Raw genomic sequence first — 11794 nt, 5'->3', positions numbered from 1 at the left:
CAGGCCAGGTTGGACAGGGCTCCAAGCGACTTGGTCTAGTTGAAGATGTCCCTGCTCATGGCAGTGGGTTGGGCTAAATTGACCTTTAACCCTCCCAGCCCAAACCATTCAGTGACTCCATGAACAGCCCAGGTACAAATGGCACACCCACCACCTCGAGCTCCCACACCAAAGGTGCCAGAGGGAAAGCGGCTGCTAGCCCTCAGCAGTGCCTTCAGTCTCGCTACCACCAAGGCCCTGCACTCGCCCAGACCCCTCAGCCACACCAGAGCCCAGCTCCAAAGCAGACCCCTCCCAGCTCAGCCCCAGCTCTCAGCACAGGCAGTGGTGCACCCCACAAAGTACCACCAACCACCCTCAAACTGGAAGGAAGCGCTGGGATCATCCTAAAGCTGGGCACCCTTCAACCGGGACCACCTCACCCCAAACCAGGGCTGCACTAAACTGGGAATCTTAGCAGAGCTGGACACCCCCAAACAGGGACCACTGAGGTCCCCCTGACACAGAGCTCCCTGCAAACTGGGTTGCTTAAACTGGGAGCACTAGGATCCTCCCACACCTGGACCTTCCCTTAGTGGGACCATTGCACCTGTTCATCCTGGACCCTACTGAGGGCCTGGTGTAGCTACACTGAAGGTGCCCCCCCAAAACCCCAACTCCCCCCCGACCAGCCCCACAACCCCCAGGAAGGGAAGGGAAGAGGGGCGCTGTGGTTTAACTCGTTTTATTTAAGATTCATACAAGGTAACTGCGGCCCAGCTGGACCGTGCACATGTGGCTGAGACCCCGTAGAAACGCAGCAGTAAGTCAGGAGCAGGGTGGGACAGGGTGAGCTGCAGCGGGGCACAGCGCCCAGGCTGCTGAAGGAATGGTCAGTTGTTAAGACAAGGGTTTATGAGAGCTGCCCGCAGTCAGTAATGGTGATCTTCTTGCTTGTTTTGCCATCTTTAGAACCACAGCGTTCCATGGCCTCCACCACATTCATCCCCTCCTTGACGCGGCCGAAGACAACATGCTTGCCATCCAACCTGCAGGAGAAGCATTGGTCAGAGCTGGCACCTGCCATCCCCATGCGAGGGCCTGGGCACCCAGCCTGGCATGTCACCTCCCCACCAGGGACTCCCAGCTTGCCATCCTGCAGCCCCAAACTCACCACTCGGTCTTGGCAGTGCAGATGAAGAACTGGGAGCCATTCGTGTTGGGGCCAGCGTTGGCCATGGACAGGATGCCAGGGCCCGTGTGCTTCAGGATGAAGTTCTCATCAGGGAACTTCTCCCCATAGATGGATTTGCCGCCAGTGCCGTTGTGGCGCGTGAAGTCACCACCCTGCGAAGAAGTGGCGTTTCAGGTCACAGGAGCAGACTCTTGAACCAGCCGTGGCAGCAGGCAGACCCACCTTCCCACCCCAAATCTGCCAGCACTCAACTCCAAAACCCACGCAAGCGCCAGATCTCCTCACCCACCCACCTCCCTGCTGCAGCGGGAGCATCACACACCTGGCACATGAACCCAGGAATGATTCTGTGGAAGCAGGACCCCTTGTAGCCGAATCCCTGCTCACCAGTGCTCAGGGCACGGAAGTTTTCTGCAAAGGAAGTGGAAAACCACCATGAACTGGACTCGTTTTGTCCACAGTTAAGGAGAGCATCAGGGTTTGGTGCAGCCGCAGCGCGGCCAGCGCTGCTTTACCAACCTGCTGTCTTGGGGACCTTGTCTGCAAACAGCTGCAAAGAGAGGAGAGGTTGTTAGTGAAGTTGGGGTGAAGACGGGCCGCATGCCCAGCCTGCGGGGATACCCCCCCTCGCTGCTGAGAGCGCTGGGCTTCCCTCCAGGAGGTGAATCCCGGCCATGCCTGTGGCCGCAGAATATTCCCCGCCTCACGCTTTCATCTGGAAACTCTGCACTAACGGACATGGCATCCAAACAACTTTAAATACGCCCCACGCCTCCCCAGCGGGGCAGATGCGCATTCGTTCCGCTGGCTGGGATTAAATTAAAAACCTCTTTGCCGGGAGCTCCCCCGGGCAGGGCGCTCGCCGCCGCCCCGCGGCTCCAGGTGGGTTTTGGGCAGCAGCCGCCATCTGCGCTGCCAGGCGGGGCTCTGCGGCAGCCGCAGCGCGGCCATTCCTGGGGCGCAGCGCCCGGGCGTGCCGGGGATGCCTCACGCCGCGGCCGCTCGCCTCGCAGGGCGTTAAACGCATTCTTTTGGCAGCGATAATCCCCGGCCATCCGCCTGCCGCCGCTCCGGGACGCGGGAGCGCAGCGGGAGCCCTGGGAGCATCCCCGAGGGGGGGGAACGCGGCTCGCTCCGATGCGCCGGGCGAGTCCGGGGGCTGATGGGGCGAGGGGGAGAAGAACGGGACAAAATGGCGGCGCGGGCAGCCGCTGCCCCGCCGCCGGGGCGGAGCGGAAGCTCCTGGAACGCGGGCTAGTGGCGGGGCCGGGGGGGGGGGGGGGCGGCAGGTGCGGGGGAGGGCAATGGCCGCGGGCGACGGCACGCCCTGGGCGAGCACTCACCACCGCCGCCACCTCCCCAGAGAGGCCGGCCGCATCCTGCGCCCCGCGGCGGGGCCTTTGTTCCCTCCCCGCCGCCGCCGTGGCCGAGCGGCCCGGGACGCCCATACCATCCCCGCGGAGGCCCGCAGCCACGTGGAGGCACCGCGGGCCCCGCGGCCGCGCAGGTGCGGCGCCCACCGCCCCTCACGGCCCCGGCGAGGAAATGGCGGCAGGGGCCCCTACCCCAGCGCCGCCTGCTCTCCCCCGGCCTGTCCCCCAGCCCACCCGCCCCCACCTCGAAGGTGACGCGGCCCAGGGGCTCGCCGTTGGCGGCGATGTCGAAGAAGACGACGGGGTTGGCCATGGCGGGACCGGGGCGGCGGCGACGGCTCCGTGCGGCGGGCGCGGCGCAGCAGAAGGAGAAGGGGTACGCGCCGCCGCTTATATAGGGCCGAGGAGGACCCGCCTCCCCGGCGGCGCCGCCCAACGGCCGCTGGTCTTGTGGCGGAGTGGCGGGGCGGGCGGCGAATCAGCGGCGCCGCGCTTGGAAAGGCGGGGGGGAAGGGGAAGAAAAAAAGGCGGGGGCGGGGGGCGCGCGCGGGTCTGGCGGCTGGGCCGGGCGGGACGCGCATGCGCGATGCCGGCGGCGGGGAGGCGGTGCGGGGGGGGGCGGTGCGGGGGAGGAGGGGGGAGCTCGGATCCCGCTCCCCGCCCTCCAGGACCCCCGGCCCGGGCAGGCCCCCCCCCCGCCATGCCGGGTGCCGGCAGCGCTGCCCGCCTGGCGTGACCGGTGGCGGCGGACACGCTCCGCCGACCGGCCGGGCCGCAGGATCCATCCAGCCCGCCCCCACTCGCCCCCCCTACCCCCGCGTGGGGAGGTGGGGGGGAGGTGAGGGGGTGGCGTGGGGCCGGCCCCACCGCAGGGTGACAAAGGACGGAGGGGGACAAGCGTGAGCCCCGCCGAAACGAAATCCTTTAATAGGCAGCGATAAGGACGCGGTACAGGGAGCTCGGCGGCGGCGGGGGGGGGGGTGGGGGGAGGGAGGGAGGGAGGGAGGGGGGCGGTGGCGGCGGGGGGGGCGGCGGGGCCGAGCCCCACCGTCCTCCCCGCCCCCGCCGGGGGGGCGGCGTTATGCACATTTATACAGCGGCGCGGTGCGGCCCCGCGGCGACGCACTTGCCTTTAAATAAGGGGTGGGGGTCGCGGGGGGGGCAGTAGTGTTTCTACACTATGTACAGCCTTGTGCTTCTGAGGGCGGAGGCGAGCCCGTCCGTCTGTCCCTTCAGGGGAAACCCCCTTTTGGGGGGGTTGTCCCGGCTCCGCGGCGGCAGGGGCACGCCGGTGCTTCCCCACCCCCCGGCCCCGTGGCGGGGTCCGTGGTGGCGGGGGCGGGGGGGGGCAGGATGGATGGATGGCTTAGTTGTTCTCGAAGAGGGAGAGGAGGTCGTCGTTGCTGCTGGCGGGGAGGTCGGGGGGGCCCAGGTAGGAGAGCAGCTCGTCGGGGTTCGTCAGCTCGGGCAGCAGCTGCGGGGGGGGGGGGGGGCAGCGTGAGACCACCGGCCCCGTCCCCAGCCGGCGGCGGGAGGGCCAGCCGCCACCCCCCCCCCCCAGCCCCGGGGTACTCACGTCCAGGGCAGGCTCGGCGCCGTCGCCCGGCCCGGCCATAGCCGGAGGGAAGGCGAGGTCGGCGGCGGGGGGGCCCGGGGGGGGCCGCGCTGGTGCGCTCCGGTGGTGCAGCGGCTGTGGCGGCTGGCTGCCCGGGGGGGTGTTGTGCAGCCCCGGCTGCACCGGGGGGTGGGAGGGCTCCATCCGCCCCGGCGGGGGCAGCTGGTGGGGGGGAAGCGGCAGTGAGACCCCCCCCCCGTCCTCCCCCGCGACCCCCCCAAGAGGAGATGGGGGGGCCGGGGGAGGGGGGGGGAAGCCTCCCACCCGCAGCCCAGCTGACCTGCGCGGGGGGCTTCTCGGGGGGCAGGAGGCCACCGGGGATGTCAGACTGGTAGGAGATGGGGGGGGGTCCCGGCGTGAAATCGCTCAGCGTCGGGGTGCCGGGGGGAGGGAACGGCTCAGGGAACCCCCCGGGCCCTGGAAAGCTGGGACCTGCAGGAGGAAAGGAGGCAAGTGAGTGGGGTGGGGGAGGGGGGACATGGCCAGGGCCCGTCCCCCGCGGGTCCCCCCGTACCCGGGGCACCGTAGTCGGTGGTGGCCCCCGCGGGCGGTGGCGGCGGCAGCGCCGGGAAGGGCACGGAGCCGGGCCCCAGCGCCGCGATCATCTCCATGATGTTGGGCAGCACCATGTGCGTGGGGCTGAGGGTCCGGCACCGCTTCATTGCCGGCCCCTCCGGCTCCTCCTTGACGTGGACGTCGGGTTTGACCGGGACGGGCTTCCAGCTGCAGGTCGGGTCGATGGTGATCTCCTCGTGCTCTGAGCTGGGGGTGGCAGGAGCGTGGTGAAGGGCCAGTTGAGGGGGGGGGTCCATGCCGGTGGCATAGGGCCGGTCACAGAGGGATGGAGTACTTACTTCTGGATGTAGATCAGGATGCCCAGCATGTACTGGTCCACCTCCAGCCCCTCCAGCAGAGCCGTCTTACTGCCGGCAGGGAGAGGCAGGGTGAGGGCGGGTAACCCCCACCCACAGGCAGGGAACACCCCCCGCCCCCCTCCCCGCAGGCAGGGAACCCAGGACACGACCCTGTCAGTCCCCCACTCACTTGCAGACAGGACACCGCCACGTCCCCCTCTCACAGTTGAGCTGCAGGTAGGACTCCAGGTCGAAGCACTGCAGGGACAGGGCAGCAGCTGAGCCGGCAGCAGGGGGTGCAGGGAGGGGGGGGGACACAACACAACCCCCCAGCCCCCCGCCCCCCTCCCTACCTGTATGTGCCGGCAGTCGTGGCCCCTGGCTGGGAGCTGAATCCTCCGGAAGGTGATGGGGCACTTGAGGGACACCTTGATGGCTGTCTGCTCCACGCCATCCTCGCCATTGGGCCCCGGGGTCCCTGGGATGGTCCCGCTGCTGAAGTTGCGCTTGACTGTGTTGGGGAGGCGGGGGGGGGGTGAGGGGCACCGAGGGTCAGAACTGGGGCGTTGGGATGGGTGTGGCACCTGGGCATGGTGCCGCATCCACCCCATCATTCTGCAGCCCTGGACCAGTGTGTCGTCCCCCCCACCGTGCTGGAATCCCCGGAGCAGGGGGTCCCGTCCCCCACCCATGCTGCAGCTCTGGACCAGGGTGTCCACCCGCCCTGTGCCAGAGTTCTCAGACCAGCACGTGTCCCCCACCATACTGCAGACCCCGAGCAATGTGTTTCCACCTGTGCCAGAGCCCCCAAATGAGGGCGTCCTCCCCCACCATGCCCGAGCCCCCAGATCAAGGTGTTGTGTCCCTATTTCCCCCCCCCACCGATGCTGGAGCCAGGGTGTGTGTCCCCCACTATGCTGCAGCCCCTGATCAGGGTGTTCCCCCCCCTCCGTACCAGATGAGGGTGTCTCCCTGCACCGTGCCAGAGCCCCCAGACCAGGGTGTGTCCCCTGGCCATGTCAGAGTCCTCAGCCCAGTGCGTGTCCCCCACTGTGCTGCAGCCCCCAACCAAGGTGTCCCCCACGCCAGAGCCCCTGGACCATGGTGTCCCCCTCACCATACCAGAGTCCCCGGACCAGTGTGTCATTGTCCTCTCCATGCTGGAGCCCCCCAACCAGGGTGTGTGTCCCCACTGTGCTGCAGCCCGACCAGGCTGTGTGTCCCCCCCATGCCGGAGACCCCTGGATGAGGGTGTCTTCCCACCACCACGCTGGAGCCCCCAGACCACAGTGTCCCCCCGACTGTGCTGCAGCCCCCAACCAGGGTGTCCCCCCAGCACGCCAGAGCCCCTGGATGAGGGTGTACACCCACACTGTGCTGCTGCCCCTGACCAAGATGTTGTCCCCACCACCACCACCGCTGCAGAGGCCCCGATAAGGGTGTCTGTGTCCCCGTCCCCAAGCATGCCGGCAGTGGTGCTCACTTTTGGTGATGCAGTGCTCGGCAGGGAGCAGGCGCTTCTTGATGAGACCCTGCAGCACTGAGCGCACCGAGGGCCGGTGCACCAGCTGCAGGACAAAGAGGTGGGACTGCGGAGAGATGGGGGACGCTGAGCCACGGCCCCAGCTGCCACCACTCCCCCACCCCACCCCCGCCCAGGACCTCCCCGGTGACTCACGCAGCAGCAGGCGGTGACAGTGATCTGGATGGTGTTCCTGCCGGGCTGGCAGACGTGCTTCAGGTAGAGCGGCTTGTGGGAGGTCTTGTTGTCACCGCGCTCGATGGTGAGCGGTGTGGCGTTGACGCTGACCTGGACGGAGGCCGGCCAGTTGGTGTTCATCTGGCGGTCCTCGTGGTGGTAGCACTTGAACTGCAGCTCCAGGTCAGGCCTGGTGGGGCAGGGCAGGGTGTGGCTGGGGTGTGGCAGGGGGCGTGCCACACCCGCGAGCTACCACACTGGGTACCGCCGCACCATACAGCACCGTGCCAAGCCACCCTGTGTGCCACCAGGCCATGCCACACTGGGTGCCACCACACCACGCGGCACTGTGCCATGCCGAGCCACGACACGCAGCACCATGCTGTGCCAGATACGCCCTGTGCCGAGGTGTGCCATCCATGTACTGCCGCACCGTACGGCACTGTGGCAAACCGCACCGGGCGCTACCACACTGCAGTGCCATGCTAAGCCACGCCACGTACTACAGTGCCGTATGGCACCATGCCATGCCAAACACCGCCATGCGTCCAGCACCGCGCTGTGCCGAGGCCTCTGGGTGCCACTGTACCGTACAGCACTGTGCCGTGTTGAACCGCGCCGCGTGCCGCCATGCCGCGCTGTGCCACGCACCACGACGCAACGCCACACTGCGCAGCGCCACGCCGCGCTGCATGGCACCGCCCTGCCAAGCAGCCACTGCATCGCACCGCTGTGCTGCTCTGTGCCACGTGGTGCCGCGCCACGCCCTGCCGCGCCCTGCCACGCCCCCCCACCTCATCATGAGGGTCTTGTAGACAGAGTCACGCAGCTGGAAGACGTGGTTGCTGACGGCCAGGTTGTGCTGCAGGCGGAAGGGCTCCAGCACCACGCCGTCCCGCACCGGGAAGGTCAGCCGCAGCTCCTCCCCGGGCGCCGGCCCTGCGGGGACGCCTCAGCAGGGACCACACCCCACGCCCAGGCCACGCCCCGAAAAGCCCCGCCCACTGCCTCGGAACCCACCCTGCGGGAGGCCCCGCCCCCACAAAGAGGCCTCTGTCACTGCAGGAAGCCCCTCCCCCTCCGGGAGGCCACACCCCCTGCAAGAAGCCCCTCCCCCTACAGCCACACCTCGCCCATTCCTGAGCCCCGCCCACTCCAGGGCACCCCACCCCGTGCAAGAAGCCCCGCCTCCCAAAGCAGCCGCTCCCGGGGCCCCGCCCACTGAGGCCCCGCCCACTGAGGCCACGCCCTTGTCACAGGCACTGCCTACTACGCGCAGCCCCGCCCCTTCGCGCGAAGCCCCACCCACTGCCTCAAACCTCCCTCCCACTGGCCAAAGCCCGCGAGGCCCCTCCCACCCACCCACCCCCCGCGAAACCCCGGCAGTGGCCACGCCCCCGCGCGGAAGCCCCGCCCTTTCCCTGCGATGCCTCCCTGCAGCACGCTCCCCTTAAAGGGGCAACGGCTACCGGGCCGCCACCAGCGGCGCCTACACCCGGGCCCGGCGGGATGGGGGGGTGTCTGTGATGTGCCACCCCCGCCAGTGTCCCCCCCCGCGGCAGCGCCCCCCCCCTCCCCCAGCGGGGACACTTACCCGAGGGGGATGGGTGCAGGGAGGTGACGCTGGGCTTCATGTCCGTCAGGAAGGGCGACTTGACATCCTGACCCGGGGATGCGTAGGGGGGGATGCCGCTGCCTGGCGCCATGGGCGGCGTGGGGTTCCCGGCCAGCGGCGAGCTGGGGTACCCCGGCAGCGACCGGCCCGGCTGCAGAGGCACCGTGCACCCTCAGCGCCCGGCCGGGACGGCATTGACCCCACCACCACCCCACCCGCTGCCGGGACTCACCCCGTTAACGGCCGCCTGGCTGTAGGTGGTGAAGCCAACGCTCTGCCCATTGAACTGGTCAGCTGGCTGTGGGAGGAGGAAGGCCCCCGGGGGGTGGCACCAGGGGACAGCAGGCACCCATCCCCCCCGTTCCCCTCATGCCCACCGTCTCCCCATCGGTACCTTGTAATAGGGTCCAGCGTTGCCCGAGGCAGAGAGGTACTGGCCTATGCCCTGCTGCAGCCTGTGGCCAGGGTAGGAGGGGGACGGGGCAGAGGGCTGGGGGGCGCTGGGGGCGTACTGGGCACCAGCTGCAGCGTACTGCCCGCCCTGGAGGTACTGCTGCGCCGCATATCCCTGCAGGGCCGGGGCGGTCAGTGCCAGCAGGGAGGGGGGACCGTGACGGCACGCCGCAGACCCCGCCGGTGCGGATGCTCACCTCACTGGAGTACGCCCGCTTGAGGCCCTGGCGGGGGAGCTGCTGGCTTGGGGGGGGGCCGGGGTAGCTGTGCTGGGGCACCCGCTGCCCGCTGTACAGGGGGCCGGCACCGGGTGTCCGCACAGGGCTCATGCTGACGGGGGAGACGCCAGAGGAAGCCATGACACCTGCCATGCCAGCTGGGCTCATGCCGGCAGGGCCGCGGGGTCCGGCGTGGGGCAGGAACTGGCTGCCGAAGGGCTGCCCTGCGCCCATCTGTGGCAGGGAGAGATGGGGATCACAGCGCGGCAGTGGCAGCTGGCGGCCCCCTGGCTCTGCTGTGGCAGGGCTCTTACCGTGCCATACTGGCTCAGCTCCTGGCTCTGCTTCTCCTGCAGTGCTGCCACTGTCGCCGTAGCCGTGGCCGTGGCAGTAGCGGCAGCAGCAGCCACGGCGGCGGCAGCAGCCGCCTGGGTGAAGTCGGTGGGAGGCCGGCCGGCATGCGAGGGGAGCCCCATCCCGCTGGGGCCACCAGGGCTACCAGCGAAGCTGGAGAACAGAGAGACAGGGAAGGGGCGTGCAGTGGCCCTGTGGCGGGAGGCACGCCAGGGTGGGAGGCGTGGGGATGGCCTTACCTGGCGGCAAAGCCTGTCCCACCAGGATAGCTGCTCCGGCCATAGACGCCCGGTTGCACGTAGCCCTTCCCGGTCGCTCCCTCAGCAAAGGGCTGCTGCGGCAGGAACGGCGGCGAGCTCATCCCTGAACCAGTGCTGGCCATCCCGGGCAGCAGCGGGGTGCTGGAGCTGCTCCCCCCAGGACCCATGGGGCTGCCGAAAACCTGGGGGGGTGTGGAGGTGGAGGGGTTAGGCTAGGGGTGGCCATGGCTGGGGTGCCCGGGGGGGGGGGGGGTGTCTGAAGATGCTGGGGGGTTCCTTGAGGGGGTGGGGCTAAGGATGCTGGGGGGTCCCTGGGGGGGGCTGAGGATGCTGGAGGGTACCTGGGGGGAATCTGAGGATCCTGGGGGTCCCTGGGGTGAGGGGGATGAGGATGCTGGGGGGGGTTCCTTGAGGGGGTGGGGCTAAGGATGCTGGGGGGTCCCTGGGGGGGGGGGCTGAGGTTGCTGGGGGGGTACCTGGCTCTGGGAGGTGTTGCTGACCCCCCAGACGGTGGTTACCACGGAGAGGGATCCCGCTGGCTGATTGGTGCTCGGTTGCCAAGGAACGGCCTCGTATGCAAATGAACCATCACTAGGAAGAAAAACAAATTAATTAAAATGAAGATGGGGGGGGTGGGGGGGGGGAGGGGGAGGGGTGCTCACCCGTGGGGGGTGGAGGGTTTCATGGGGTTCATGGAGTTCATCGGCGGCGGGACGGCGTCACCCTCAACCGGGGCTGCGGGGATGAAGGCGCGGGGGGGGGATGAAGAGGACGGCAATCTCCGCCCCCCCCCCCCCCGCCGTGCCCGGGGGCGTTTGTGCCTTGTGCACGTCAGGGGGGGGCCCGGGTGGGGTGGGGTGGGGGGTGGTGGGGGGGAGCCATTTTGCTTCCCGTCCCCTGCCCGTCCCCCCGCACTCACCGTCTCGATCGGCCCCAAAATGGCCCTGGCGGCGCCGGGCGCGCGCGGCTGCGCGGAAGCTGCGCGGGATTTTCAGCGCGCGCGGCCGCCGGGGGGGGGGGGGGGCGGAGGGGGCGGGGCGAGGGGCGGGTCCCGGCCGGAGACCGCCCCGCCCGCGCACACAATGGGGCCGCGAGATCCCGGGGATGCACCGCCCCGCCCCCGCCCCGCCAGGCGCGGGCAGTCGAGCGCCGAGCGCCGGTGGGAGTGGGCGGGCGCGCGACGCGCGTGTGACAGCCGGCGCGTGACGCGGCGCGCGAGGGCGGGGCGCGCGTGTGACAGCGCGACGCGCGGGTGTGACCGCGTGGGGGGGGGGGGGGGGGGGCGGCACACCCGCGTGACGGCACGACGCGCGCGCGCGCGACCGCGTGGGGCGATGAGGCGTGACGCACGTGCGTGTGACAGCGCGACAGGAGCGCGTGGCCGCGCGCGGCGGTGGGCTGCGGCAGGTGTGCCGGCGTGCGCGGGGCGACGGGTCAGGGCGCATATGGGCGGCACCACAACACGCGTGCGTGGCGGGGGCCGTGACACGCGTGGGTGAGCAGGGGGTGAGGGGGCACGGCACACCTGTGTGACGGCGTGACACGCGTGTGTGACAGCACGACACACCTGTATGAGCGACACGCCAGTGCGACCGCGTGCAGGGTGACGGGGTGTAACACACGCGTGGCAGGGTGGGAGCACGGGCTGCGTGCGAGCGTGCGTGTGTGGTGCCAGGACGACAGTGGGACAGTAACGCGGCAGCACTGTCACGCTGGGAGGTGGCACACGCTTGTGCGAGCACCGCGGGGGGGGGGGGGGGGGGGGGGGCGGGAAATACCTCCTGCTTGAAGGCCCCTGGTGGCCCCGGGGGGACACAGTGTTTGCTGGGGGTGCCCCACCACCCCCGCTGGGCGTCGCCCCCACGCAGGCCCCCCCCGGGGGAGGGACACAGCAGCCCAAGGCTGGGTGTGGACAGAGGGGCCAGGGCTCCCCCCGGGACAGGCACAGCCCCACGGATGGCCCTGGAAGCTGGGGGGGGGGGCGGGGGGGCCAGACCCACCTGGGCCCTTCCCCCCCCTACCCCCGAGAGCCAGCAGCTGCGGGGCAAGTGCGACAGGAGACCTGGGGAGCGGGGAGGCAGCTGGCCCCATGGCGCCGGACGCCCCCAGAGCGGAGCCGGGAAAGCAGTTCCTCCTGGGGGATGACGGGGGTGGGAAAGCTGAGGGTCGCACCTGCCCT

General features: G+C 69.8%; 2 protein-coding genes across 2 annotated transcripts; both read right to left on the bottom strand.

The window, feature by feature from the left end:
- Nucleotides 1-708: 708 nt before the first annotated feature.
- Nucleotides 709-2941, bottom strand: PPIA (peptidylprolyl isomerase A). The gene is made up of 5 exons (XM_063358811.1): nucleotides 2792-2941; nucleotides 1694-1724; nucleotides 1497-1585; nucleotides 1154-1326; nucleotides 709-1028 (listed from the first exon to the last, which is right to left on the bottom strand). Exons 1-5 carry the CDS (start codon nucleotides 2858-2860, stop codon nucleotides 893-895), a joined length of 498 nt encoding a protein of 165 aa, XP_063214881.1. The 5' UTR covers nucleotides 2861-2941; the 3' UTR covers nucleotides 709-892.
- Nucleotides 2942-3469: 528 nt separating this feature from the next.
- On the bottom strand, nucleotides 3470-11748 carry ZMIZ2 (zinc finger MIZ-type containing 2). Its single transcript, XM_063358762.1, has 19 exons — nucleotides 10535-11748; nucleotides 10278-10350; nucleotides 10092-10206; nucleotides 9595-9797; nucleotides 9316-9508; nucleotides 8981-9235; nucleotides 8725-8898; nucleotides 8563-8628; nucleotides 8310-8481; nucleotides 7510-7654; nucleotides 6695-6905; nucleotides 6500-6605; nucleotides 5370-5527; nucleotides 5207-5274; nucleotides 5017-5085; nucleotides 4677-4924; nucleotides 4443-4594; nucleotides 4124-4324; nucleotides 3470-4021 (listed from the first exon to the last, which is right to left on the bottom strand). Exons 1-19 carry the CDS (start codon nucleotides 11058-11060, stop codon nucleotides 3914-3916), a joined length of 3243 nt encoding a protein of 1080 aa, XP_063214832.1. The 5' UTR covers nucleotides 11061-11748; the 3' UTR covers nucleotides 3470-3913.
- Nucleotides 11749-11794: the final 46 nt, after the last annotated feature.

The sequence above is a fragment of the Chroicocephalus ridibundus genome, chromosome 23, assembly GCF_963924245.1.
Source record: "Chroicocephalus ridibundus chromosome 23, bChrRid1.1, whole genome shotgun sequence".
NCBI lineage: Eukaryota > Metazoa > Chordata > Aves > Charadriiformes > Laridae > Chroicocephalus > Chroicocephalus ridibundus.
This window is presented reverse-complemented; position numbering and strand designations above follow the sequence as displayed.